The 27,653-nt window shown below is 52.7% G+C and overlaps 10 protein-coding genes across 10 annotated transcripts; 6 read left to right on the top strand and 4 right to left on the bottom strand.

Annotated features, from left to right (window-relative positions):
* Positions 1-774: 774 nt before the first annotated feature.
* On the top strand, positions 775-2,423 carry E0L32_008933 (uncharacterized protein; the record flags this gene model as incomplete). The annotated part of the gene is made up of 2 exons (XM_031143842.1): positions 775-913; positions 976-2,423. The coding sequence occupies 2 exons, from the start codon at positions 775-777 to the stop codon at positions 2,421-2,423; spliced, it is 1,587 nt and encodes a 528-aa protein (XP_030991622.1).
* Positions 2,424-3,055: 632 nt separating this feature from the next.
* E0L32_008932 (uncharacterized protein) lies at positions 3,056-4,147 on the bottom strand (the record flags this gene model as incomplete). The annotated part of the gene is made up of 1 exon (XM_031143841.1): positions 3,056-4,147. The coding sequence occupies one exon, from the start codon at positions 4,145-4,147 to the stop codon at positions 3,056-3,058; it is 1,092 nt and encodes a 363-aa protein (XP_030991621.1).
* A 501-nt stretch (positions 4,148-4,648) lies between these two features.
* Positions 4,649-5,457, top strand: E0L32_008931 (uncharacterized protein; the record flags this gene model as incomplete). Its single annotated transcript, XM_031143840.1, has 2 exons — positions 4,649-4,935; positions 4,992-5,457. The coding sequence occupies 2 exons, from the start codon at positions 4,649-4,651 to the stop codon at positions 5,455-5,457; spliced, it is 753 nt and encodes a 250-aa protein (XP_030991620.1).
* Positions 5,458-5,900: 443 nt separating this feature from the next.
* Positions 5,901-6,899, bottom strand: E0L32_008930 (uncharacterized protein; the record flags this gene model as incomplete). Its single annotated transcript, XM_031143839.1, has 2 exons — positions 5,901-6,556; positions 6,644-6,899. 2 exons carry the CDS (start codon positions 6,897-6,899, stop codon positions 5,901-5,903), a joined length of 912 nt encoding a protein of 303 aa, XP_030991619.1.
* Positions 6,900-7,709: 810 nt separating this feature from the next.
* Positions 7,710-9,170, top strand: E0L32_008929 (uncharacterized protein; the record flags this gene model as incomplete). Its single annotated transcript, XM_031143838.1, has 1 exon — positions 7,710-9,170. One exon carries the CDS (start codon positions 7,710-7,712, stop codon positions 9,168-9,170), a length of 1,461 nt encoding a protein of 486 aa, XP_030991618.1.
* Positions 9,171-9,256: 86 nt separating this feature from the next.
* On the bottom strand, positions 9,257-11,596 carry E0L32_008928 (uncharacterized protein; the record flags this gene model as incomplete). Its single annotated transcript, XM_031143837.1, has 4 exons — positions 9,257-10,621; positions 10,686-10,739; positions 10,799-11,510; positions 11,592-11,596. 4 exons carry the CDS (start codon positions 11,594-11,596, stop codon positions 9,257-9,259), a joined length of 2,136 nt encoding a protein of 711 aa, XP_030991617.1.
* Positions 11,597-13,814: 2,218 nt separating this feature from the next.
* E0L32_008927 (uncharacterized protein) lies at positions 13,815-16,481 on the top strand (the record flags this gene model as incomplete). Its single annotated transcript, XM_031143836.1, has 2 exons — positions 13,815-13,946; positions 14,010-16,481. The coding sequence occupies 2 exons, from the start codon at positions 13,815-13,817 to the stop codon at positions 16,479-16,481; spliced, it is 2,604 nt and encodes an 867-aa protein (XP_030991616.1).
* Positions 16,482-17,732: 1,251 nt separating this feature from the next.
* On the top strand, positions 17,733-18,587 carry E0L32_008926 (uncharacterized protein; the record flags this gene model as incomplete). The annotated part of the gene is made up of 1 exon (XM_031143835.1): positions 17,733-18,587. The coding sequence occupies one exon, from the start codon at positions 17,733-17,735 to the stop codon at positions 18,585-18,587; it is 855 nt and encodes a 284-aa protein (XP_030991615.1).
* A 580-nt stretch (positions 18,588-19,167) lies between these two features.
* E0L32_008925 (uncharacterized protein) lies at positions 19,168-19,624 on the bottom strand (the record flags this gene model as incomplete). Its single annotated transcript, XM_031143833.1, has 2 exons — positions 19,168-19,388; positions 19,468-19,624. The coding sequence occupies 2 exons, from the start codon at positions 19,622-19,624 to the stop codon at positions 19,168-19,170; spliced, it is 378 nt and encodes a 125-aa protein (XP_030991614.1).
* Positions 19,625-22,846: 3,222 nt separating this feature from the next.
* Positions 22,847-24,685, top strand: E0L32_008924 (uncharacterized protein; the record flags this gene model as incomplete). Its single annotated transcript, XM_031143832.1, has 4 exons — positions 22,847-23,046; positions 23,126-23,615; positions 23,692-24,086; positions 24,145-24,685. The coding sequence occupies 4 exons, from the start codon at positions 22,847-22,849 to the stop codon at positions 24,683-24,685; spliced, it is 1,626 nt and encodes a 541-aa protein (XP_030991613.1).
* Positions 24,686-27,653: the final 2,968 nt, after the last annotated feature.

The raw sequence follows: 27,653 nt of genomic DNA, 5'->3' as shown, positions 1-27,653 counted from the left end.
GCGATACGTCGAATAGACCTATCCAAGAGAACTTGTTTTCTTAAAGAGTCGATTTTCCCCTTGGTCAACTGGAGGATCTCCAAGGGGCTGAAAAATGCGTCCTCGAGATCCTACCAGCCTAGATCGCTTGGTATTTGTTCCAATATGTACTCTAGTGGAAAGGCTTCGGATTATCTCAATAATGTGAGTTCTCCGCAGCTGAAGTGAGAGGCATTGGCGAATCGGAGTAGAGTAAATAAGCGATACAGGCTGGAATATCGTGTTGTGAGCTCCAGGAGCACTTCTTGTCTGGTAATGGAGATGACCGAGGTGGTGTGGAGATCCCAAGAAAAGAGAACTACCTGACTGATAGCAAGATAGGTCAGTGTCTTACCCTATTCGAACGAGTACTGGGGGTCACGCGAGTCTAGTTGTAGTCGAGTTCGGTATCAGTCTAGCGTCTCCGCCTTCTTGGGTGGCTCGGATTCCTCCGAGCCCGGCGAATCCCCTTTGATAACCAACTTCACACAGGCCTTCGTGGGAACGAGACCCCGTGGGGTTGAGTATCATCGCACCGAGTGTTGGCAACCACCATGCGATTATTGGCAAGGATGTCAACTATGAAGATAAGGGTCGCTAGTTAACGCAGAGGAAGGCTCCGGTATCAAGTATTTGAGTCGAACCTCATCCTCTTCATCCCACCTGAGACTCTGCTCTTCAACCCGCCTGTGTCAATTTCAAGACACCGCTTTCCTGCCAAACTCATTTCGAGCCCTCTCCTTAAACTTTTCCAGGATGGGTCTTGGAAATGTGTTTGCCCGCTCGACGCTGGGCAAATATGCCAAGTCGATCAGATCCTCGCCTCGCGAGCTGATCTGCAACCACCGACTCTTATTGACGGCAGCGCTCTATGCCATGGCAGGCATCCCAATCAGTGAGTCGGCAATCTATAGCATATAATCTCTTTCGGTATAGAGCTAACGTGCTGGTTATTAGCATGGGATCAAGGTTCATCCTCTGTCGTACCGTCGCTGCCAGGTTTCGCAAAGGCATTTGGCATCACCTCAGCCACCAATCCGACCCAAGTCGCGAACTTCGTATCCCTCGTCTACGTCGGCTGTTGCGTTGGCTCCATGCTCTCGTTCTTCATCAATGACCGCATCGGCCGTCTCTGGTCATTCCGACTCTACATGACTGTTTGGATCATCGGGCAGATGATGGCCACCGGCTCGGGAGGTAACATTGGCGTCCTCTACGCCGCCCGTATTGTTTCCGGCCTTGGTATCGGACCCCTAACCGTGACGGGTCCCATGTCCATCGTGGAGATCGCGCCGACTGAGATTCGTGGGCTATTGGCCGTGTGGTTCAGTATCGCCATGCTGTTGTCCCTCACGGTGGCCGTGTTTGCAGTCTACGCCTCCTTCCTGCACATCGCCGCAGGCGCTCTGCAGTATCAAGTCATCTTTTTCGCGCCCACCATCGCCATGGCTCTGGTCATTCTCTGCAGCTTCTTCCTCTATGAGAGCCCTCGTTGGTTGATGCTGGTTGGACGTCGCGACGAAGCCGTCAAGACCCTGGTCGCGCTGCGTGGCCTGCCTAGCGACCACCCACGCGTTGCCGGCGAGATTGAAGATATTTCCGGCCAGATTGCAAAGGAGAGGGGCGAGTTCGAGCCGGGGAGCGGCTCCGGTATAAAACTCCTGCCCATTCTGAAAGAGACCTTCTGCGTCAAGGCCAATCTGCGCCGCGTCTTCCAGGCCTGCTTATCCTACGCACTTGCTCAGTTATCCGGAGCGAACAGTGTCACTTCATACCTCGTTCCTATCCTCAATCTTATCGGAGTTGAGGGTGGTACAAAGAATAGTCTGTTCTACTCGGGCATGTACAGCATGGCCAAATTCTGGTTCACTGTCATTGCTAGTTTCTTCTTTATCGACGCTCTCGGACGGCGCAGAAGCTTGTTTATCGGCATAACCATTCAGATGATCTCGGATATCTATGTCGGAGTCTTCATCAAATTTCGCCAAGAAGGTCCTGTGTCCCAAAGCTCGAGCCAGGCCGCCCTTGCCGCTATCTTCCTTCATGGCTTCGGATATGCGGTCGGGCTCTTGGTCCTGCCATACGTTTTCGGTGCCGAGCTATGGCCTAACAATATCCGGTCATTTGGCGCTGCCTTTTCCCAAGCATTCCACTGGATCTTCTTCTTTGGCGTCAACAAGGGCGTCCCATCTCTTCTGATTCAGACCCACAACTGGGGCGCGTTTTTGTTCTTTGCTGGATGGTGTTTTATTTCTTTGTTCTATGTTTTCTTCTGCGTTCCCGAGACAGCAGGACTAAGTATGGAGAAGATTGACAAGCTTTTCGAAGGGCGATGGTGGGATGCACATCGACAAGCCCAGAAGCTCAAGGATGAGGAGCTTGTTCTTGACTCTGCGACCTTGTAAGTTGACGAGCTATGATGCCTCCTCGGCGATACCTTCAAACTAATGCCAACACCAGGGAAATTTCCAATGACAGGTCGTCAACATCCAAAGATCCTAGTGTGAAGCCTAAAGTTGTAGTTTAAGCGTGACGAATGGCTTTTCTCTATTCTCAGATAGAAGATTGCTTCTCTTACGTCCAAGGAGAGCTTCAATTAAGGACATATTGGTTTCATTGGCGGAAATCGGCTGGGTTGGATTGAGGATACGGTTGGGATTCATTCAGACATGTACGGTCAATCTCCAAACTATAGAAGCGATCGAATCACCAATCCCATATACCCAAGAGAGAGATTAAGCCCAATCATATTCGTTAGAACCTCTCGTATGAGTACGATACGATTTAATGCACAACTGATGATGTATATATCTATGTTCAATCAGTCTAGTGGTATTGGTTTCATGAAATGCATCGCCGTTCATTTATCAGCTTATAAAGACACATTCAAGAGGTGAGATACTATCTTTCACACATATTGGTCTTGTTATATTGGCCCGTTTAGTAATACCCGAGTAACGACTTGTTTCTATCATGCCTGTCTATCCCACAGATGCGTTTCGAATTCTTCTATATATGCAGCCCTTTATAATGAGATTTAGTTCTTCAAGGGTAGAACGGCCGAGTTGGGTACACCAGTCGAAAAGTAGGCCTTGATGTTCTCAAAGCATTCCCGCTCGCCTCTCTGGAAGGCCATATCCGTCAGGCCACCCAGGTGCGGCTGGATCACAACCTTGTCACTCTCCAGGAACCATTTATCTACGTTTGGCTCATCGCAGAAGACGTCGAGACCAGCCCGTGTAACTTTTCCAGACTCTAGTGCCTGCTTCAGAGCTGCTTCGTCAACAACGGACCCGCGAGCTGTGTTTATAAGGAATGTGCCGTCCTTCATCGCGGCAAACTCCTTGGGTCCAATCAAGTTGGTCGTGTTGGCGTTTAGTGGACAATTGAGCGATACAATGTCGCTTGAGGAGAGCAGCTCATGTAGTGAGCTGCAGTAGGTAGCGTTGTACTTGGCTTCTTCTTCTCTTGGCAGCCGGTTGCGATTGTAGTACCGGATGTTGATATTGAAGACTGCTGCTTTCTTGGCCAGATACTGGAGACGCACAGAAGTTAGCCAGACGCGTGAGATTCCAGGGACGATTCGATTCACCTTGCCGATACTTCCCAGGCCAACGATGCCCATTGTGAGCCCAGAAGGGTCCCGAGCTGGCACCAGGCCGCTGGCAGCTCTCCACGTGCCATTGCGCGCACTATTTTCGGCGTTGGTGGTATTTCGCAAGACCGCCAAGGTCAGGAAAAGGGCCATATCAGCGGTAGCCTCAGCAACAGCATCAATGGTATTGCAGAGGTAGACGCCTTTGCTAGCCAGCCACTCTGCAGGAAATTCATTGTATCCCGCACTCGATGAGGCGACAATCTTGCAGCTGGGTGCCATCATGCTGAACATCTCCTCGTCAAAGGGCTCGTAAGGCGGCGTGCCCATCCGAATAATGAAAGCGTCGATGGGCCCATTCTTTTTGATGTCCAAAGGAAGCTTTTCCTTGGTCTCCTTGTGGTTATATGCCTCGAGGACAGAGAAGTCGAAGTCTTCTTGGAACTCGGCCAGGTAGTCGTCACCAACAAACTTGGGCTGCCCCAAGCATACCACACGGGGCCGTTTGCCCAGATCGATACGGCCTGGAGACATGATGGACCGATGTGTTTGCTGTGTTTGTGTGCGGTAAGTTCCAAGCAATGGCAGAGTCAAGAGAGGGAGCAAAGATGATCTAAGGCTTTCTGGCCTGCTCGATCGAAGGCAAGCTTGAAGATGTACCTTCTGCAGATGAGAATGACCCTAGTAAGTTCAGCGGGTATTGATTTTCGGTTTAGCTTAGCATGGGGTCAATTCTCCGCTTTTGCCAATGCCTCGCAAATCGCCGAGTCGCTTATCCACGTTCCTCGGATTCTCCCGAGGTGTGTGTGAAGAAGCCTGCCCCGCAAAGCTAGGACTCTATCAAACAAGTGACGGTGGTCATTTGGGCCGGTCTTCGCAACGCACTAAGCCGTCGCATTATTGTTGAATCATGGAGGAAGCGACCCTTTGAGAAGACCTGCCGTGCTTTAGATATCTAGATTGAGACACCAACTTGGGTGCATACGCAGCTCATGAAGTCTCTCGGAGAAGCCCGCCCATGCCCTCAAGTTGACGATGGCTACTGCAGACTTCGACAGGTCGGAGCCTCTCCCTCTTATGGGATTTATTGCCGTGGAGGTCAAGATCCATCGCCCTGCAGGAGATCCATTCAATGAGAAGACCTGGCCGTTCCCTCTCTTGCGGGAGATAGCACCGGGGTCGACTGAGTCTCAGATAGTGACCAGCGACAAATATGACAGCGACTTCATTGATCGCTTCGTCGAGACTGGCAAAAAGCTTGCAGACCGAGGATGCGTTGGGCTCCTTACGAGCTGCGGTTTCCTTTGCAATGCCCAGCCCGAGTATGTCAATAGGAAAGGCCTGGCAGAAAGGACACCTTTTTGCTGATATTGTTTAGACTGTCGGCTCGTCTGCCGATTCCGATTGCCACATCTTCTCTACTCCAGCTGCCATCTGTCCTGAGTTTGCTTCCTGTCAACAAATCCGTTGGTGTGATCACTTACAACGGTGACAACCTCGGCCAAAAGCATCTGGAGTCCCTTGGGATCATACATTATGCTCCTAGGATCCAGATTCGCGGTCCTCCTGCGGATGGTCCGCTGAGAAAGCTGATGGTTGGCCTAGGACCTTACATCCACGCCCAGGTGGAAGCCGAGTTGGTCGAGGTAGCCGTCGGGCTGCTCAAGGACTATCCTGACATAGGAGCATTCGTGCTGGAGTGTACTCAGATGCCGCCTTTCGCGGAAGCTATCCAGAAGGCGGTTGGGAACATCCCCGTTTACGATGTCTACACCATGGCAACATGGTTCTACTCTGGTCTGGTCCGACGGAGACCCAAGAGATGGGGCAATATTGATACTTGACCTGGCCAGATAGCGAGTCGATTTAAACCCTTGTTATGAATTCTTGATGAACGCAAGTCGAATAATGGACAATACTTTGACGAAGTGGTCAGTCTGGCTGATCGAGGAGATCTGAAAAGTCTTTGCGGTACATGCGTTGCTATGTCAAAGGGCAGGCCTCAGCTTTAGGAATGAATAAGATGAAAGAACATTCAGACTCTTAATATCAAGAAGATCAACCGATTCTCAAATTTTACTAGACTTAACCTCCCTCGTGAAACCGAACAGATTAATAAAACTTGTACTCCAAGCTTCTTCCATTATCTCATTTTATCAATCTTGAATATTATTACTGACCCTGATCCCTGCTGGTACCAATATGTCCGGTTTTACTTTGTGGTTGATAGTTGATAGCCTTCTCCAAGAAATTCAAGCAAATAGATTTGTCACCTTGCAAACTGCTACTATTCGAGGAACTCTCCCTTGGTCTCCTTCAACAAGAGATCATACTCGGACATGAACTGCATGTACATGACCCCCGGAGTGCCGGTTCCCTGCTTTGTGTACTCAGCTTCTTCATCGCTCACTAGCGTAGGCTGTAGACCGCGCGACGCTCCGAGACTGTTGGGTGCCACGGCCGCCTCAACCAACAGCTGCGTCTGGCAAGCACGCTCCAAAGCCACGAAGAAACCGGCCGCCTCCGCCACAGTCCCTCCACACGTAAGAAGGCCATGGTTCTGCAGGATGATGTTCTTGTTCCGAGGGCCGAGGTGAGCGGCGATACGGCCGCCCTCCTCACGAGCCAACACAACACCGCCAAAGCCCGCATAGACGGAGAGATCGTTGTAGAACATGCAGCTGTCCTGGTTGAACATGTCGATAGGACGGCCGAAGGTCGACCAGGCTCGGCCGTAGGGACTGTGCATGTGGCAAGCCGCGTTGATGTCCGGCCGGGCCTCATGGATAGAGCTGTGGATGATGAAGCCTGCAGTGTTGATGGGACGATTGCCGCCATCGATGCGGTTGCCGTTGGCATCGACACGCACCATGTCAGACACCTTGAGCATGCCGAAATGCACGCCATAAGGGTTGATCCAAAATGTATTGGGCTCTACGGGATCTGTGCTCAAGAGTTAGCTTGATTCACCTTCACCAGCGGGTGGGGTGTCATTGATAAAACATTGCAAAGCTCATCGGCTTGACGTACCTCTGAGGCTGATATGTCCACTGCATCCATCCGCGTATCCAAGCTTGGCAAATAGGCGAAAGGCACCAGCCATTTGCTCTAGCTGCCAGCGCCGCTGGGCTTCCTTAGTCTCAGGCCAAGGGATGTGATGGATCCGCTTGTAGTTCAACTGTCCATCGGAAGAGACGGCATTGAGAGCCGAACCTCTAGTCTGCACAGAGACCGACGAGGCCGGCTCGGTCGCTGAGGACAGGGTGACTGTTTGTGTGGAGGACATGGCTGCCGGTCGAGTGTAGTGATAAGATAATGTTGTTCTCAGTTCAAGCGATTGATACGAAAGAACTCACAAGTGGAGATGAACGTTGGCTGAATTTGTTATTCTTTAATATTGCGAGATTACCGCACCGCACGTTCCTCTGGACATAACGGACCTCAAGGTCGGTGATGTCGCCTTCTCCAAGATGTTGGGCAGAACGAGCTGGGTGGCAAAGGGCTAAGTGATGGTCCGATTAGTTGACGGGGCTGTTAACAGGAGTACTTTGTGATCCATCAAACTCATTGGTTTTAGGTTGTTGATCCCCCCCCCTGAATTGTACAGCAGGGGCACGTATTGTTAGCATTGAGGTATTTGCTGATGAACTTCCGCCAACTAATTATTCTGGCCCCCGCTTGATGGCTACTCGGCATCCCCCGAAGGGCGAGAACCCCGACCCAAGTCATCATCACCTGCCCCACTCGCACGCATGAAGACTTGCGGGGCGAAGGCGATCGGGGGAAACCGTGGATCATTCAGCATCAGATGGGCGCTTCGTGATATCTGGTAATGGACGTGGTCCGGAGGGAGTGTACGGTAGTAAGGGGTCGGCATCAACCGATGGGTCAGGTCATTTTTTTGGACGCCAGGTCACTTGCCGGAGGCCGACAAGGACCAGCATGTCGGACAGGCGGCCTTAATGTGTGACATTATGCTGTAAGTATGGAAACAGATGTGCTCGATGATGTAGATGAGCAACATTTTCAAACACTGCCTCTGGAGACTATTTTTTACGAAATTCTTCATCGGTGGCCTATGAATTCCCTCCTCAAGATGACCTCCGCGCTGTCCAATATGGGCCGACAGGGCCTCTCATCGAGGCATCAGCCACCGAGCGACTTCGTCGAGCCTGATGAACTCCGGACAAGCTTTGCTCTCGCCATGTCGCAAATGTATCGAAACGAAGTTCCACTCTATGGAGATCTAATTCGCATCGTGCAGGATGTGAACCACTCAGTCATCACTGCACAAGGGCGTGACGGCGCCGTCAGGAGTTCCGCCGAGCTTGAGCGACTCACACTCGAGCGCCATGGTGCTATTCGGCTTGGCACTCCCGAAGAGCTTCTCACGGTCAAGCGCATCTTTGCTTTACTGGGAATGCAAGCCGTAGGATACTATGATCTTTCCGTGGCTGGACTCCCAATGCATGCTACCTGTTTCCGACCCGTTTCTACCATATCGCTTGCACGCAACCCCTTTCGTGTATTTACAACACTCCTCCGCCCAGAGCTTGTACAGTCCGACAACGCCCGAGATCTAGCGTTGCAGCTTCTAGAAAAGCGCCAGATCTTCAGTCAAGACCTTCTGAGAATTCTCGATGTCGCCGAGACCCAAAACCTCCGCCTGACATCTGATCAGGCGGCAACGCTCATCCGTGAAGCGCTGTACACGTTTAGTTGGAAACCGGTCGCAGCTGCAACCTATGCCGAGTACCAGATCCTCAGAGCCGAGCATCCTATTCTGGCCGATATAGCCTGCTTCAACTCAGCTCACATCAACCACCTCACGCCAAGAACTCTCGACATCGGCGCTGCACAGATTGCCATGCAGAAGGAAGATATGGACACCAAAGACAGGATCGAAGGACCGCCTATTCGGGCATGCCCTATCTTGCTGCGTCAGACAAGCTTCTTGGCTCTCGAGGAGGCGATTCGCTTCAAGACAGACGATGCCGGCGAGCGGCTCACCAGCGGCTCGCATAAGGCGCGGTTTGGAGAAATCGAAGAACGCGGCGCTGCAGTCACCCCTGCTGGGAGGGATCTCTATGACCGGCTCTTCAGTGAAGCCATGTCAGCTGCCCGCGGACTAAGTCCCGAGGCAGCTGACGCGATACTGGCCAAGGCATTCCAGAGATACCCTGACACGTGGAAAGAACTTCGCCAGCGGGAGCTAGTCTATTGCGAGTACCGTTGTACTGGAAAGGCCCTCTCACCATCCCTTGAGTCGGGCGAGATCTCAGAGAGCTTGGTGGAACGGCTTGTTGAGCAGGGAGTACTAGAAGCCGTGCCGATAACTTATGAAGACTTTCTCCCTTTCTCGGCAGCTGGCATCTTTCAGTCTAATCTGAAAGGGAATGCTCCCAAGGCCAAGCTAGAGCAAGAAGTGCCCCAGCCATGTCCCGATCTACCTGGCATGGAGAAGGCACTGGGGGGCTCCGTTCTAGACCCAGATGATCTGTACTCGACGGCTCAAAGGGAGAGCCTGATATCTTGTGCACGCAAGCTTCGGGCCTGATCTTGGATAGCCTGGCATCATATATGCAGTCTTTGAAACTTGATTATAGCCAATATCATTATTCAATCCGTACAAAGAACTTTCCACTAACCCAGTTGGTGTGACTCGAATGAGGACCCTTGCATGTCATTCCCATCCATAAGCGTGGGATCAAAACCTTGCGTTAGAATATTTGGCGCGGTCGAAGGATCTTGATCGTTATAGAACTCGTCGGGTTGAAACTGCTGTACTCCCTGCAGAAGCTCTTGGACCAGCCAGTTAGAGTCTTGCGGGATGTTCATGTCGTCCAGGCCCATGATCCAATCCTGGAGCGGCGGAGGGTCGGTCTCGACAAGGTGTTGGGTGTGGCTCGACATCGATTGAAAGCCATTAAACGGCCCCTCGGAGAATCCCGCTGACCCGTCGCCTCCACAAACCATGGAGATGGTGCGTTGCGACAGAACCTCGAAGATGTCCCGGTAAGATGTGGCGAGATTCCACCGTTCTGCGATGATAATGAGGACGGTGGTGCACGCGAGGCAGGTGTTGATGACGTCGGCTTGCTTCGCCATGGACCGGACGCGCTTCGACTTCCAGAGACAATACAGGTATGTGAGTCCTCCAGTGAACAGAATGTGCACACTTCCCCATGTGAACTGAACTGTCGGGCTCTGGTAGACCCTGCGATACAGCAAGCACATCTCTCGAGCACGGAGTGCACACTCTTCAAAGGCCTTCTCGGTAATCTCGCCAAAGGCAGGGTCGTCTTGCTGCTCTCTCATCGCTGTCCCGTCGATATAGTGCCGGTACAAGAGAAGAATGCTGTGGTCGTAAGCCAGCTGAAACCATAGACTGGAGGTGAACACTGATAAGGGATGCGACTTGGAGTAATCAAGACGACAGGGCGCTGTTGAGAACCATTCTTCAAGCTCCTGGCGCAAGCCCTCGACAGAGCCTTTCTGCTTGTTCACGCCAAGCCGTTGCGAAGTGGTAGGGTAAAGGATGTCTGCGATCTTTGTCCAGAACCGTCGAAGCTTGAACTCATGGATTGCGCCGGTCATCAACGTGGGAGGATCCGAGGGCGATGTGCGCGGATCCCGTCGCAGTCCTTGTCGTGTGATGTTCTCGTCGTCGATATCCAGAGGAAATTCAACATCAATCGCATCATCTGGCAAACCAACCGGGCGACCGAGAATGAATGCTGCGGCGCGATCGATATCGTAGGCAACCCAGAAGCACCTCTTCGACATCTCTTTGGTCAAAGGGTCGGCATGCCGGCGAAAGGTCTCTGCACTACGATGATACCCGAGATCGATGCAGTGGCGGATCGCCATGCCAGAGACTGACCATAGACTCACGCCAACCGGCGACCGTATGGAGTAAACAGCACAACAGAGGATAGCTTGGATGGACTCTAGGCCATCCAGTTCGAGAACCGCAGATATGTGATCCAAGGCCAGAGAATAATACAACTATCAGGGAATGTTCAGCTTGCAAGCTCTGGTTGTGCGTACGATGTCATATCGGTCTGCTCACCTGTGCTGCTTCCCTCTGGGCTTGACCCAAGACCATCGACCCGATCGCGTAGACCTGCAAAAGTATTCAATTAGAGGGGCGTTGCAAAGATCACGGCTGTGTTAAGGTCCTACCATTAGCACAAAGAACAGGGCCACTGCATTCACTTTGGTCGGGTCGGACTCGAGAGCGATGACACACGCCTCTTCCCAAGCGGAGAATGTTGGCTGGTGCAGAAACGGATACTGCGGATGAATATTGTTGAAGTATGCCCTAGTGAGCTTTGCCCTTGCAGCTGCGGAAGGGAACTTCAACTCGCGTGGCTGCTGCCGTTGCTGGGTCTTATCCTCCGTCTCCGGCTCGCTTGTGACGCTGGGCCGTGAGGTGCCGCCGTTGCGCGGAAGTCCCATGGTGGCGCTGACAATGCGCGAGAACGACACGGCCGACGAAGGGCCGAAGTAGTGCGGCTCGCGACCGGCGGCGCTAATACACAGGAGCGCCACTTCGGACGAGAGCTGGTCGACATTCTGCTCATCGGCCTCGGCAGACTGTGCGCGGTGCCGGAGGCCTACTTCGCTCTGGAAGGGCTGGTCTTGAAGCATCTGAGGCACATCCGAAGCCGCCTCTCCGCCAGCGGTGGGAACACCCAGCCCCTCCCCGTCGCGGTACAGGGCAAAGTGGTCTGTCGCCACATCGGGGCGGACCTGCTGCAAGAGACTTTCGAGATATGCCACGCGAGACTCGAGCGATTGCATATAGTTGCGGGGCCGTTGCAGGCCGGTAGCAGGATCTTCAACGAGGCATTCTTTCCAGAAGATGAGTTCATCAGTGGGAATAGGGTCGGGTCTTCAGGCGAAGAGGGCGTACACTTACCTCTGTTCGTTCTGTCACAGTTCTTGCATCTTGGGGTTTGGGCATCACACTAACACCATTGTCAGTCAAAAGAGAAGGATTTGGTCTCCGATGAGTATTTTCAAAACGGAATGAAAGGAAGTCGGTGGAGATTGACTCACTTTCAGTTTCCTCTGCTTGCAGCCGGTGCAGGCCAGCAACGTCCGCTCCCCGATGCGTGCCTTCTTGGCCGTATGCGGATTTGTCATGGCACAGAGAGCAAGAAGAGACGAAGATGCTTCTCGTATGCGCAAGCGATCTTAAAGGCTGACGAATGTGGTAAGTGTCGGACGTGTTGACCATGCAGGGCGGTCTACAGTGTTGAGAATGCGGGGGATTGTGACAAAGTGGAGTTGAACTGTTGCAAAACAGATGAGTAGACATAGGCATTTATCAAGTAGTCTGCCGATCTCGTCGCGCTAATAGCTGGTATGGTTACTAACACTCCGATAACTAGATCTAGATCCATGATGGCTTCTGTTAGCGCATAAGATAAATGGCCCTCTTCCTTAACTGATAAGGGCCTACCTTCTTTTGGAGCTGTACCCAGAATATGTCCAGATGTTTGTTTTTTAACGTAGGAACATAGCGAACCCAGATGTATTTGGTGGCACTAGAGAATATCCAAGTTGACCTTGGACAACCCGTTTCTTGTTGTGGATGTTCCCAGGCAGCGCACGTGGTGCCCATTAAGCCACGGCACTTTTGGCAAACGTAATCGAGGCCGGTCGATGAAGTGTAAATATAGTTTCGCCCGCGAACGAGTCTCAGTTGTAAAGCTATACAATGAACACTACATATGTCTAGTACCCCAGGGCAAAGTCTCAAGCGGCAGTCAGAATAGTGAACAGAAGTTCCTCAGAAGATACCTCAATGTGAATATTGCACTGAGACTGGAAAGAGTCATCTCACTAAGTAAACACAACGGGTTTCGTAGATAGTCATGGCCTATCTGCTAATAGCGCGTCAACTCATCCTATCATTACTTGAGTTTCAAGAACGAAATAGATGAAGCCAAATTACAAGCTAATGATGAACAGGTAGTCTGACAGCAGACATTTGCAAGGGTACTGAATTTTGTAAAAGAGGGCTCACAATCTTGAGAAGAGACAACCTGAGCAGAGGAAGTAAGAAATTTCGGCACGACACAGGTTCCAAACTTTCAAACAAAAGTCGGCCGGTTTACCAAAGGGCACCAGATAACACCAGCTGTTGCTGTAGCCTTAAAATTATGCAATATGCTTCCGTACTGATGAAGTTCACAGGCAATCTAGTATGCCGAAAGCGAAGTACTGCCACCGGAACTAAGCTAATTGTTGATAGGCAATGTTTCCCGAACATCCGTGTAAATCGGATCTACACCTGTCCCATGAGGCATCATCTTCGGCGGACCGAAAGCCCAGATACTTCGTGGCTCAAAAGTGATAGTAATTAGAGGTCGAGGGTTGCAGGGATTTGGTATCGTTGGCACCCAGAAGGATTCACTAGATAAATGTTGCAATGCTCCTTACACACGAAATGGGAAGCTCGGGGCATATATTCATAGAAACAATTCTCGTTCTAAAAGAAGTTTATCTACATCACAACTTCATCTGTCGACATGAGAAATTCGGGTCTTTGCTGGGTCATCTCCCATACCGCATATGGCAGGTCAACACCAAATGAGGTCAAGTGACATCTGCGCGCTGCAGATTGTCATCCAGGATCCTAGCTGCAGTGCGAGGTCGAAACCAAATTCCTCCGATTCAAAGCGAACAAAAGAAGTGCCTCAGTCCCTAATCTCAATGGCGAAGATAAATCTATGCAATCCAGAATCACTTTCCAGGGTACTCTCTTTCCCAGACCAGTGTTGTCGTTCCCTGATCCTTATTGCTTGATGGAGTGGCACAGACCGTCATTGGATCCTTTCTGTTGTCACCTTACGGATTCAGCGGTAGTGGGTCTTGAGACTCATCTGGGCGCCCGCATTGCGAGCTCTTCCAGACCCTATGAGTGGACGAACTCATACTGTATGGAGTCACCAAATCATCTAGGGACTCTACCGTGTGGCCAGATTCATGTCCAAGATCGGTACAGACTGAGCCCATATTGGCAGGTGGATATCAAACCCTTTGACAACGTCGACACGCCCGACCAGCATCATTGCCCCGCCGCAGATAAGCTGCATACACTGCACTGCCGCTGGAACACTTAAATCATGGCTTGCGCTATGTTGGCGACGATCGCCGTCTTGAGCTATTCGCATCATCTCGTCCAAAGATGCGGTTGCCAAGGCTTGCCCTCGCTCTGCTGCTGCCCGGAGCATGGGCTCTCAGCCGTCGCGATCAGTTCGGGCCGGTCAAGAACGTCACACTACAGGCGCCGAAGAAGTTCATTGTTGAGGTAGCACCAGTAAGCTGTCACGTCAAGTCATTGCGCATGTCTTGTACAGAAGCTGACTGTCGGTATCAATAGGGCGTCGATCTCGACGAACTAGCCGATAGGATTGATACCGTGTCAACGGCCAAGGTGGTCAGGAAGTTCAAGAGCGATATCTTCACGGGACTGTCTCTCGAGTCCGACCGGGAGAACATCGATACCCTCGAAAGGTTCGCGCAATTCGTCAAGGCTTGGCCTGCGGCTAGGATCCAGCTTGACCCTCATGTGCCCACTCAATCATTCAGCGATGACGCAGCGGCAGCCAACTACTCAGTTCACAAGTACACCGGCGTAGATAAGCTACACGAGGACGGCATATATGGCAAGGGGGCGGTTGTAGCCGTGGTCGACACTGGCACGTGGTACAAACACCCTGCTCTTGGAGGTGGCTTCGGCCTGGGATTCAAGGTCGCCGGTGGATATGACCTAGTCGGCGATGCCGACTGGCCAAATGGCAGCCCCAAGGCTCCCGACAATGACCCGCAGGACAACCTCGGCCATGGCACTCATGTCGCCGGAATCATTGCGGGCAAGTCCGACTGGTACACCGGAGTCGCGCCCGAGGCGACGCTGCTGTCATACAAGGTCTTCTCCACCGTTGACTCGACCGACGAAGACACGCTGATTGACGCCTTCTTGATGGCCTACGATGCCGGCGCCGACATCATCACCTCTAGTATTGGCGGACTGAGCGGTTTCCCCGATGGCCCCTGGGCTTTGGTTGCGTCTCGATTGGTGGACCAGGGCGTCATCGTGACCATCTCTGCTGGTAATAACGGCGAAGATGGAGTCTTCTTCGGGAGCAACGGATCTTCGGGCAAGAACGTGCTGGCCGTCGCATCTATGGATCCCGGTACAATTGCGGCTCTGCCTTTTGAAGGAACCTTCTCCCTTAATGGACAAGTGAACACCAGCTCCCTGGGATATTTCCCAGCCGGTAATCCATGGCGTGTGGAGGGCTTGCCCATCATTCCAATATCCAACAATACTTCCATCTTGGACGAAGCATGCAACCCTCTGCCTGCTAACACACCTGATCTTGCCAATGCCATCGCTCTCGTCCGCCGTGGTACCTGCAACTTCGCTGTCAAACAAGCCAACCTCGAGGCTTTCGGGGCAAAATACGTCTTGGTCTACACCAATGAGAACCCCATCACCACTCCATCTACCACGGACTTTGACTCTGAACTCGGCCTGATTGAAGCCAAGGCAGGCGAGGCTATTATCGCTACCATCGCGGCCGGCGGCAATGTGACAGTGACATTTTCCGATGAAGGTGATCGACTCGTCGGTGTGTTCAACTCGGCCGGCGGAATCCCGAGCGAGTACACTAGCTGGGGCGGCACGTACGATCTGGAGCTGAAGCCGGATGTGGCGGCGCCGGGTCGCAATATCCTGAGCACGTACCTCGAGAATTCCTATGCAGTCCTCAGCGGCACGTCCATGGCGTGCCCTTACGTCGCAGGTGTTGCTGCCCTGTACGTAGGCAAGTACGGTGGACGATCAGTCCACGGCCCGGCGGCGGCTCGGATGGTCGCAGATCGCATTCGGTCCAGCGGTGCCGCTATCCCATGGCAGGTCGAACAGCCCGCCGGTCTGCCAGTCGACTATGGCTTCTGGGCTCCGGTACCGCAAGTAGGCACAGGCCTGATCAGTGCTGTCAAGGTCCTCAACTACACGACGTCGTTGCGATTCGAGCCTTTCGCGCTCAACGACACTGCTCACTTCAGCCGGTACCACAAGGTAGACATCACTAACGGCGGCACGAAGCCTGTGACTTACACGTTCTCGCTGCAACCTGCTGGTGGTCTTGACACACAGTCTGTAATTCCTTCCTATCTGGTGTACTTCTTGGAGATGAAGCCGAGGGCCATCGTGCCCAAGGTCAGCTTCCCGTCGGGTACGTTTACTGTCGAGCCCGGCGAGACGAGGACAGCACAGTTCAACTTCGCACAGCCGGAGGGCCTTGACCCAAAGACGTTGCCTCTGTACAGTGGTAAGGTTCTGATTTCAGGCAGCAACGGAGAGGAGTTCTCGGTGCCGTACATGGGATTGGGATTCTCTCTCAAGGACGAGATGCGGCGGGCCATGTTCTCGGACTCGTCACCCCGTCAGATGGGCGGACCGAACAGGGACGACATCGACATATTCCACTCATATGACTTCAACTTGTCGTGGCTTATCCAGGACTTTCCCAAGGTGCAGGTCGAGCTCAAATGGGGTGCGCGAGAGTTGCGTTGGGACTTTTACGAGGCTGGCTGGAAAGAGTCGCACTGGCAGTACCCGCCCGTCGTCGGGGAGAACGGCTACATCGGTTCGGCGGCGTACTGGGAGAGTTCAGGCTCGTATTGGGCGTTTGATCCGACAACGATGGACAAGGAGAAGACTCTGCCTTTCCCAGTTGTCAACACCCCTCGAACGTCGGTGTGGAGTTTCGGCGAGTACAGCTTCTGGTGGTTCGGCAAGTTAGCGAATGGCAGCTACATTTCCCCCGGAAATTACACGTAGGTCTACCCCCTATCATTCCTTGCCTCGCACACTTCACAGACGTGCATTTTCTCGGCTGTTAGTCAACTTTAGCTGATGAAGCCTCTCTCTCCCAGCATGCGTTTCGCCGTGCGGAGTCCGTTCAGCAACCCGGATCACTCGGATAATTGGGATATTTGGAAGACACCAATAATCACTGTTCTTCCATATGATCCTTCAACGCCGCAAACAAAGATTACCGCTGATAGGCTTTTTGCGGATTCTAATTTCCCACGAGATAGCAACTAGAACCTCGTAGCTAAGAGTCCTGAACAAGGCCCTGAAACGAGTCAGGACCGAGCAAAAGGATTTTTGAAAATGCAGACCTCAATTTAGAAATTTCACGGCATCTTAGCCACCTCACAGCCTTTCGAAATCCCTCTTTCATTTCCTTGTCGTAGTGTGATTCATTGAAGCCCTTGGCAGCACTGAGCGTCCACATCGGCATCTCGGCACCGCACAGACTGGCAACTTACCTACATCGCGGGATCCCAGCCGCAACTCTGGAACAGCTATTGGCCACAAATAGAAAAGTCACGCAGCATGGGGTATTACAATCGCATAAATCTGAGTGGCTCAATCGAGGACAAGTGCACGCGAGCAACTGGGCTTTTGGGAATGGCCACCCGATGGTGCCCTGGCAGCGATCCAAGAGGGATCTGAGACAGGAAAACCGGGGCGGTTTGGTGCTGTTGTAGCTATTTTCAGCACATCAAAGTTTCAGCAACCCCTGCGCGCCATATGAAACATGTGCTATTATCGGCACAACTTGTCAATTTTGACAGCGATGGCTTGAAGGTGGGTGCGATTGGCCCAGGAAAGTTGGTTCTGGCTGCTTGTGCTGGTCAGCCTGTGTTGTTGGAGGTATTGTAAGCGGAACTGATGAGACACTAGAGAAAATTTAGAGAAAATTGGCGATGATGCTGTTGATACGGGGCCATGCCGAACACCCGATTGCCCCAGATAGGGAGTGCAGTCGGTGCATGGGAGACCTCTTCTTCGTGAGTACTTAACAAGCCTGACTTTCCAGACTGGAATGATCATATCTCTCATCACCATCAGCATCACCATCATCAGCATCCAACAAGTAACACCACAAAGCCTCAATATCTACAATTCTCAACCTCGTCTGGAGCTACTTTCAGGAAATAATCCAGCTTGCTCAACGTCTACTTCTGCCTCCATCTCTACCCTTTGAACCCTGTCTCTTCAGTCCTCCACACGTACCCAACAATGGCTCGCTCAAGGCAAACCCGCTCCAGATTTCCGAGCCGAAGTCGCTACGTCAACCCAGGCACGATCGGAATGACAGTCCTGCTCCTACCATCCGTCGCCTTGGCCAAAGACTCCACTTCCTCAACCGCCCAGCTCACCACTCCCTTTACCGAACAGGCCACCGGCCTCCAGATGGAGCGCTTCTTCGGCGCCCGCACCGGCTTCGGCTTCGCCATCGCCCTACCGCAGCAACAGCAGCGGCAACGGCGGCAGCAAGCCAGCCAGACGGGCAGCTTCATCGGGCAGATGACCTTCCCCCTTAAGAACGGCATCGGGTGGGGCGCCATGGGCCTGACGGGCGAGATGGAGGGCAACTTTATCTTGGCCGCCTGGCCCGACGGCAAGGGCGGTGTCATGGCCTCGTTCCGCCAGGCCATAGACGAGGACAACCCGGCCGAGGTGAAGGGCAACTTTGCCGTACGGCCCATAGCCGACGGTGTCTCGGTCAACAACACTTTCCTTACCTACACCTTCCTCTGCGAGAACTGCCTCGATGCCACTCTGGGCCTGGGCCCAGCGGCCACGGCTGGTAACCGCCCAATGGGGTGGGCTCTGTCCGAGAAGGCACCGAAAGGCAGTGCAGCTGATCCCGGTGCGCGACTGGGTTTCCACGAGCGCGGTTTCGGGCCCTTCACTGCCAGATTGGGCAATGCAGCCACTGCTGTATTTGACGCTGTTGCGGCCAAGGCGGGCGCACCAGTCGGTGCCTCCCAAAAGGCAATTGCTCCCAAGGCCAACATCTTTGATGGAGACGGTAGCGGAGATGAGGGTGGTGGCAGCGACAGCGACAGCGATAGCGATGACGATGATTAGATACCCCATTTGATACATGTCGGCATTCAGCGATTTTTGTTTCCGATTACTCAGTTCGAATGAAGACGGGCTCACTTCTTCACCTGTACATTTTCAACAAAAGGCATATTAGATAGCGTGCGAATATATTCAGTTTCCCAAGTCTGATCGTAAGCTCCATTGCCTTCAGTGACATTTAAGGCCGTGGACATCGTCCTGCGACGCGTGTTGTCCGGGATGTGGACATGGCGTCCCAAGCTAGGCCCTCCATGGGCATGGACGCCAGTCCACAAACCCAGCGTGATACGATGTTAGATGCACAATTTCATTTAAACTCAAACAGGGGTTTGCATACTTTCTCTGGCTGCGACTCAAGCCTGTCACCTAAAGCGCCTCTGTAAAGCACGTGGACTGTTGCATCATCACAGCAGGGGAAATGCAAGAGTTATGGGGAAAAGAGTGAATGGCTGGCCAGCTAGTCTAATATGGAGGAAGTTGATGAAGAGTGAAAATCCCCTGCGATTGCATTTCCTGTCCCACACCCTCGACGTGGTAAGATGTCACCTCCGACTCTATAAGCGTCGATGTGTCGTGTCACCATCTAGTTAGGGGGGCCAAACCGGCACATAGCAATGGGGCCAGGGTCGGGACGGCCCTGGCATTTACCCTGATCAGGGACTCCAGACTCGTTGTTGCAAGCGTGGATCCAGATGGGGTCGGTAGTAGTGCATTGGTAGAGACCGTCGATGTTGATCTGGCTGGGGTCGGCTTGGGCGTTCTCGACGAGGCATCCGAGCTGCTCCTCTGTGTAGACCATGAGTCCTAAAAGAGAGTCACGATGATTAGTAATCATGTCTGAACAATGTGTAGATAAGAGAGGAAATAATGAGGGTTTATGTACTATCACGCAGTTCATAGGCGCAGATGAACTGGCCGCTAGGGCAACCGGGAACACCATCTGGGCGGATGGGGCCGGGAGGGCAGGCTTGGCTGGGCAGGGCGACAGCGGAGCCGCTCAGGGCCGCGATAACAGTAGCGAGAACGGAGAAGGTCTGCATGGTGATGTTTTCAGAGTAGACTCTGTACTTGGAAAAATTCGCGGTGCAGTCTGGTGGATGTTCCCTCGATCAACCTCGAGGGGTTGGTCCATCTTTTTATACTCCAGCTCATCATTCAAATTCCCTCTCCTACGTTACTTGACACCTGCCAAAGTATGAATCCCTTCTACAATCATCCATTGTCTCTCAATGCTACCCACATCGGTCCACGGTGTGAGAGCATGTGAGGATCCAAACGCGCTCACATTGCAAGATGGTCACTTGCTTCAGCCAGTCAACGTCGAGCGGCTCTTGCCTTGAACCATAAGAACTCAAGCCTCCTGAATATGATACCAATACTTTGCCACTTTCTCTGACCAGTGTCAAGGTGAGCACGTCTCACGTCTCACTCGAGTAGACATCCCGGATCAAGCGGTGGATTGAGCCGACTTGTGCTGAGAACTCTGGACCAGTTCGATTGTTCTGGGACCGAAACTCTGACATTTCATAAGCGGATGTCACATGTGGCTTGTTCATCTGTCAGTTTGACGTCTTCTTCTCTACGAATGGAGGTGCGTTGCTGACATACGAGCGTATTCATGTTCTGTGCAACTGCTGCATTCGCCGTGAGTTGGTTACGCAACATACTGTTGGGCGGAAGGCAGGCCCGTGGAGCCTATAAACCAGGTAACCAGCGAGCCTCGTATCTCTAAGCACAACCCAATGCTTATTTTCTACCCATGGTGTCATACTGCGACGTCTTACTGTGGTGTTACACGCACACCTGGCCCTCTGGTACTGCCAGCCGGGGTCTGGTCCGTATGCGCGCTATCAACTGCCTCTGACAGCAACACGGAAGGCTTCCGAATCGGCACTTTACCAAGACTTTGAAACCGGTCAAAACGAAGATATGTTGGTGTGGTAGAGGTTGACGTGAGCACATCGCAGACAAAGCCCGAGCGAACACCGCCATCAGTCCAATCTTGACAGCCACTTTGTACAAATGGGAGGCGTTTCTGAGTCTCTCTGGTCATCAAACCAAGGCAACTCTGTGGAGAATGGCATCGAGCCGAGCCCGAAAGTCTGGTTCAAATTGCTGTAGGGCTGACCATAAAGCATCGTTCACCCGCGTCGCGCCATACGCGGATCATGATGACCCTGACACACCGGGGAGTTCTCCGTGGGGGCCCACAACGCGGCCCATTTTGCAGAGCAGGCATGTAGGGGTGGAGTGCTGCTGTCAGATCAGCAGGACCGGGTTTGCCTCCCAGATCCTCCACAGGTTCATCTGACCGGTATTGTCACACTATCAGCCCGCCCGCTGCCCACTGAGCGATTGGTCTCGCTGGTGCTCATCGGAGTCTTGGCTAAGCCTATCCGCGCCGCACAATGGAACCTGGACTCAGCACCTCGCATACTGCAGGCGTATTCTTCTCAATGAGCTATTGGGACGCCTGCTTCTCTCCTCCCTTTCTCCTCTATCCCCTCACCCTGGATGTGATGCCAAGAAGAGTTTGATGTAACCAATGTGACCATGGTGTTGGGAAGGTAAGATGGAACCATGTCAGGCGGACCCGCAGTGTTCCTATTGGAATGACCGTTCTGATACCCTGAAACAACTGTGTTTTGGGCTCACTGTCCCAACCTCATACCGTAAAATCTCAAGAAATTCGACGAAGAACTACTGCATCAACCCTGTCCTCCATACAAATAACCATGGAATGGCTCTCAATGTGGATTTTTTGGTGGATTTCTTAGCGGAATTCCTCGAGGTACATGCGGATCAAAACAAAGAATTTGGAGTTTTTGTATGGGAGCAGGGGTCGTTTTGGGCGTTTTTGGCTCTTCGTCGAACTTTTTGAGATTATACGGTACCTCATTCGAGCATGGATCCATTCTACCTTGTAGAATCAGGGTATGCTTAATACCAAGCTTGTCAGGTCTCTTACGGCTATCACCGTCGATTTCCGAAGTCAAGCAGGCCTAGCTCAGTACTGACATGTGAGGAGTGTGCAAAACGCCCACTTTTTGGGCCAGGTAAAGAAATGTCACCCCATGGCAAGGAACCTGGCAGGTCCAATGCCTACAACGGTCTACCAAATCCTCATGGGTTCGTAAGGGATATGAGAGCCTCAGCAGACTTGGCTGGATCAGCTGGATCCCAGTCTCCACCGAAAAAACACAAGGTTACCAGTCTCGGTGTGTCTCCACCCGAACTGGTCGTGTTTCTTAGGCCAGGGGCTGGACGAAATAAACAGCGTGATTCTAATTCCCAATTGCACTAGAATAGGAGTTGCAAGCATCAGCTGCCCTTTCTTAGGATTCTAGAAGAGGTCGTAACGTATGACGGATTTGCTGTCGATTATCGCCTCGATCCAGCAATTGGCAATCTTTCCACGCCTGCCAGGGAAGAGATTGGCCTGTGTTTCATCCTCGTCGAAGGGGAAATTTTTGCATGTTCACTGGACATGTGGGGAGAACCCGAGAACCCATGGGGTAAAGAGTTGGCCAGGTTGGAGAAGCTCTGAAGATCATCTCAGGAAGCAGTATTCATGGGGCATCATCGTCTTCAAATGTGTCTGTATATGAAATGTTCATGTTTCTGGAAAATCATGTTGTCCACCTACCTAGCACCCGGATGAAAGCCACGTGCCATTTAGCCTAAACACAGTGAACTCCTCTCTGGTTCGGCTTCAAACGGTGCTGTGTGGACTCCTACTCACCTAATAGCGTATGGCTTGATATGTAGATCGCGGCTTGGCACGAAAAGACGAGTAAGGCGGCCACACAAAACCCGAGCAAGCGAGCCCTTTACCGAGTCGTGTGGGCATGACCGTCGGCGAAGTGCCGACTAGGGCGCGCCCAAACCCGCACCGGCCTGAATGGCAAGCCCACGACCTGCCCAAGTTGCCCTGGAAAGGCAATACCTGGGAAGGCAACTCCCCGTGCAAGACCTAGCCCCCAGTAAAACTCCGCCAATTGCCATCCCACTACAACCTCCAGATCTGGAGACCAGAATTGGATGATTTCAGTGGCCTGGAAGTCCACTTGGTACGGAGAAAGATGGAGACCAACCGGCCTACCGGGCCGCAATTCAGGAACGGCGTTGCGGCGGACTCATGAGAAGTTGATATAATTCGTGCCCTCTCACGATTCGGTTTTGATCCTGTTGTGTTTCCGATCCTCATGTCCATCAACAGCATATTGCTGAACAACCAGTAAAACATCACACTCTCAACTACAATGGCAGATAACCATCACGTCAAAACTGCCCAAAAGCTTGCCGACCAGGCAATCCAGGATAAGCTTGGCCTGGATGCCTTCCAGGAGGCCAAGCAGGCCACCGAGGAAGAGCATGCCCAGACGCTCAAGCAAGCCCTGCGGGAGAACCGCAAGGCTGTCATTTGGTCCATGGCCATCTCCATGTGTATCATCATGGAAGGGTGCGTTAAATCTATAAGAGGCTCCAATGAGGCTTTCCGTGGGAGTCGCCTGACTGACTGTTGGCTTCCCCGCTTCCAGGTACGATACCATTCTGATTGGTAACTTCTTCGCCTACCCGGAATTTCAAAAGAAGTTCGGCCACTACTACCCCGAGCTCGGCAAATGGCAGGTCTCCGGACCCTGGCAGACCGGCCTGACCATGGCCGCCACCTGCGGTGCCATCATCGGCGGTCTCGCCAACGGCTGGTTTGCCTCCCGGCTCGGCTACCGCAAGGTCCTCATGGCGGCCATGATGGCCCTGAACTGCTTCCTCTTTATCGTCTTCTTCGCCACAGGCCGCGAAATGCTGCTTGCCGGGCAGGTCCTCTGTGGTCTCTGCTGGGGTGTCTTTGCCACCCTCGCGCCAGCCTATGCTTCCGAGGTCTGCCCGACCAACCTCAGAGGTTATATGACCACTTATGTCAACCTGTGCTGGGCTATCGGTCAGCTACTCGCTGCCGGTGTTCTCCGTGGCTGCCTGCACATTCACGGGGAGATGGGCTATCGGATTCCTTTTGCTCTGCAATGGGTGAGTAGTCCGATTGATTCTGTTGCTGTCTGGAATACGAGAAACAAAAGAAGCTAACCAGTCTTCTCTTACACAGATGTGGCCCACTCCCATCATCGTCCTCGCCTGGTTCGCTCCCGAATCTCCCTGGTTCCTCGTCCGGTCTGATCGTCTAGAGGAAGCCAAGCACAGCATCCACAGGCTCAGCGGCGACAAGACCGAGGCCCAAATCAACGCCCAGCTCGCCATGATGCTGCATACCACCACTGTTGAGTCGCAGGTCAGCAAAGGCGCCACCTACCTGGACTGCTTCCGCGGCGTCAACATCCGCCGTAGCGAGATTTGCATGCTTGCCTTCGTTGGCCAGATTCTGTCCGGCAGCAGCTTCGCCTACACTCCTACATACTTCTTCACCTCTGCGGGTATGGAGTCTGCCCGCGCTTTCGAGATGGGCCTCGGCGCGAAAGCCTTTGGTTTCATCGGTACCGTCTGGTATGTATCAAATTTGACTGGCGTCTCGACGAAAGACGACATACTAACAATGCCGCAGCTCTTGGTTCCTGATCACCAGATTCGGCCGTCGCACGCTCTACGTCAGCGGGCTGGGCTGCCTCTTCATCATTCTCTTTATTATCGGCATTCTCAACGTCGCGGCCCACGACCGCGCCCTGTGGCCCTCGGGAGCTCTCTGCGTCGTCTGGCTCTTCGTCTACTCACTCACCATCGGTCCTGTCACCTACAGTATCATCTCCGAGACATCCTCCGTGCGCCTCCGCCCGCTAGCCGTCGTGCTCGCTCGCAACGCCTACCAGGTCGTCAACATCATCTCCATCGTCCTGCAGACCTACATGATGAACCCGACAGAGTGGAACCTGCAAGGCAAGACGGGCTTCGTCTGGGGCTCGACCTGTTTCTGCATGTTCGTCTGGTCGTTCTTCCGCATGCCCGAGGTCAAGGGCCGCACATACGAGGAGCTCGACATCCTGTTCAAGCACAAGGTGCCTGCGCGCAAGTTCGCCTCGACCGAGGTGGACGCATACGGCGAGCGGTCTGCCGAGCCCGAGGTCAAGGAGGAGCAGGCCACCAAATAATCGATGTGACTGAACGGCTATACCCGTTCCCCAGATTTAATCTCACAACATACTTCTCAAGTAGAATTGATTGACTTAATGTTACGACATGTAGTAATGAATTTCATTAAGATACCGCCCCATCTCCTAATACAGTGACGGCTCCACGGTTACGGGATCAGTGTACTCTTATCTGTTTTATTCACAGTCAAATTTTGTGGCTTGGTGCTAAAGAGCGTGTGGCGTCTGCTAATGTCTGTACGCCAAGTAGACTTGTCCTATTTAATGATATTTGCCGTTTGTTCTGCTCTCGTTGCACCAGCATCCGTTTCCTTGTCCCAGCTTGGCTCAGCCAACCTTATTCTAACTACGCCTTAACCCGAACACTTAGACATCTGAGGAAACAGGACTTGCTGTATGAGGATCTTTCGCTACCAAATCTACAGGCCTACAATTTCGCCCAACCTAGTCTAGAAATGATCCACAATGGGACTAGCTCTACGAGGTGTCCTCGGGCCCTTAACTAAAGACCCTTGGCATTGTTACCACCATGGAGAGACTCCACCTGAGACTCTTACGAGCCTGTAACACATCTAGAGTCTTCGACTTTTTCAGGTAGAATCTCTATCTTTCATTCCCTCTGTGAATCGAGGCTATGGCTGAAATCATATTACTCTTAGAACAACCTTGTAATGTCTTGGCACGCATGTGTGGCCTGTTGAGGCTTCAGCTTCTGCTCTGTCCTTGGACGGTATCTATGCCAAGGGCACTAATGTAGCGCACGCGAACAGCACTCACTGTCTGTACCAGCACTGAGTTTACTTCGAGTAGGTGTTCTCTCTGACCGTCACATGGTAAGAAACTTGGTCGCTCAGTATCGCAACTGGGATCTAGCTCAGTGGGTCCGGCTTCGCCGTCGTAGTAGCGGCGTAGACTCCATCGTCGAAGAACGGCACCGAGTTTCCACAGTGTAGCGAACGCTCGTTTATTGTGCTCTCGTGCAGCGCTACGCTGATCTTCAAGTAAACAGGAGCAAGTACTACAACACACGAGACAAGTGGCCAGAAAACATCAGCTAAACCGCTACTCCGCTTGTTATGAAAGTAATTCGGGTATCATCTAAGATAGTTATTGTACAGAGGCGGTTATTGTACAAGTTTTAAATATGAAGAAATGATAATACAGCGACACGTGTACTCTCTGTAAGCTTTTCATACACCTCCCCTTGAATCCACAACCAAGTCTTAGACATGGTGTCCGCCGTGATGACCACCCGCGTGTGCACCCCCAAGCCCCCCTACACCATGATGGTGGTGATGATGCGCCGTGTGCGCAGCAGGCATGCCCGTCACTCCATGGCCGTATTGATAGTCCCCACCGCCCATGGTCGAGTGGCTGTATCGCTCCTTCTGGTACCCAGGGCCGTACCCATAGTTGTCGACGTTTTGGACGCGCCTACGCCTGCGCCTGGAACGCACGCAGAGACACGCGACAGCGGAGACGAAAAGGATAAAACCAACGACAGCGATGACTATCCCGACAATGGCGCCAGTCGATATGATTGTGTGTGTGCGGTGGAAGTCGTCCTGGAACTGGTCGTTGCCACCGGTGTAGACACGCTTGGACAGGATGTCGTTTGCGGCGGACAGGGCGGCCCTGTAGACTGTCTGAGCCGGCATGATCTTGGGACTTCGCGCGATGATGTGTTTGGTTTGTTCTGTGTAGAGTCCGTAGTGTTGTGCTGGAGTGCGGTAAGCGGGACGAAGGGAAGTCCAGGGATTCGAGTCAGCCAGGATGATAGAGCGAACATATATGCATATCAATCCTGTACTGTACACATCGACCTCGATCGATTGTGCATTCTTCTCGTTGATCGATCGGCATGATATCAGCGACGGCGTTGTTGGTGCTGTTGGCTGTGAATACCTGCTGCACCGCCAAGGGATCGCCGTGGATTGACATCATCCGGGGCAATCTGGGGTCGTGTTCTGCCCTACGCCAAGACTGAATCCCCACTCAACAAGACCAATATGACAGCATTCGGGCGAGCTTGTGTCCAGTAACTGGAAAGAATCGGCGCTGTTCTATTTATTGCGCCACATTCTCTGCCTGGGGCACAATGTCACACTTGCCTTACACAAGGAATACAAGGGATGAGGTGTACGACGAATGACATAATCACCAGATGGTGAGGCCAACCAACGGCAATCTGTACCCGTGTTGAGTGCTGCGCATTTTCTTGGCTAGAGCCGGAACAACTACGTCGAGGGCGGTATAGGAGTCTGTCTTACTTTGATCCGCGAGTGTGTGGAGGCCACGCCAGATCAGGACTACCTGTCTACCAGATTGGGGCCCTCCTCCATGATTTGACTTACAGAACACTCGAGGCTTCTTGTACCAGTCGTTGCGCATCTTCTCAGGGCCTATCGTATCACGGTTCCAAGGGTCGGCTACAGACGCATAGGACACGAGAACTTTGCGAGTGAATTGGCACTTTGACCCTCGACTATGGTACAGTGATTACACAGGATAAGGTCATCACAGTAAGAGAGCAAGTTCAGCCTCACGCGGGCCTGCTCTCTTGCAGAGACTGCCTTAGTCCGATTTTTTCTTTGCCGGAGGAAGCTCATCGAGGTCGGGAACGATTCCCGCATACTTGTTCCCAAACCTCCATTCCTGAGGTCCGCCAGAAACGGCCTGTCCGCCATTGACGCGCTCCACTATTGGTTCAGTAAGTAAAAGACATCAATAAAGTCAACGGCATCGACAGATTAACACATACTGTTATTCCAGTACGAGAGTACGAGTGGCCCTTGCTGTGGCACTGCTCATTGCGACCGCAAATGCTACCCGAACCCAGCTCGTTCTTGTTCGGCGACGTGATGACCTTGGGGGACTTGGGGCCAGCACGGCAGCACTCGTTGCTCTGGATGTTCACAGTGTACTTGGTGTTCGCCGCGCGCCAGAAGACACAGATGGTATCGCCGGG

Source organism: Thyridium curvatum (assembly GCF_004353045.1).
Source record: "Thyridium curvatum strain D216 chromosome Unknown NODE_61_length_262293_cov_79.419913, whole genome shotgun sequence".
In the NCBI taxonomy this organism is placed as follows: Eukaryota; Fungi; Ascomycota; class Sordariomycetes; order Thyridiales; family Thyridiaceae; genus Thyridium; species Thyridium curvatum.
This window is presented reverse-complemented; position numbering and strand designations above follow the sequence as displayed.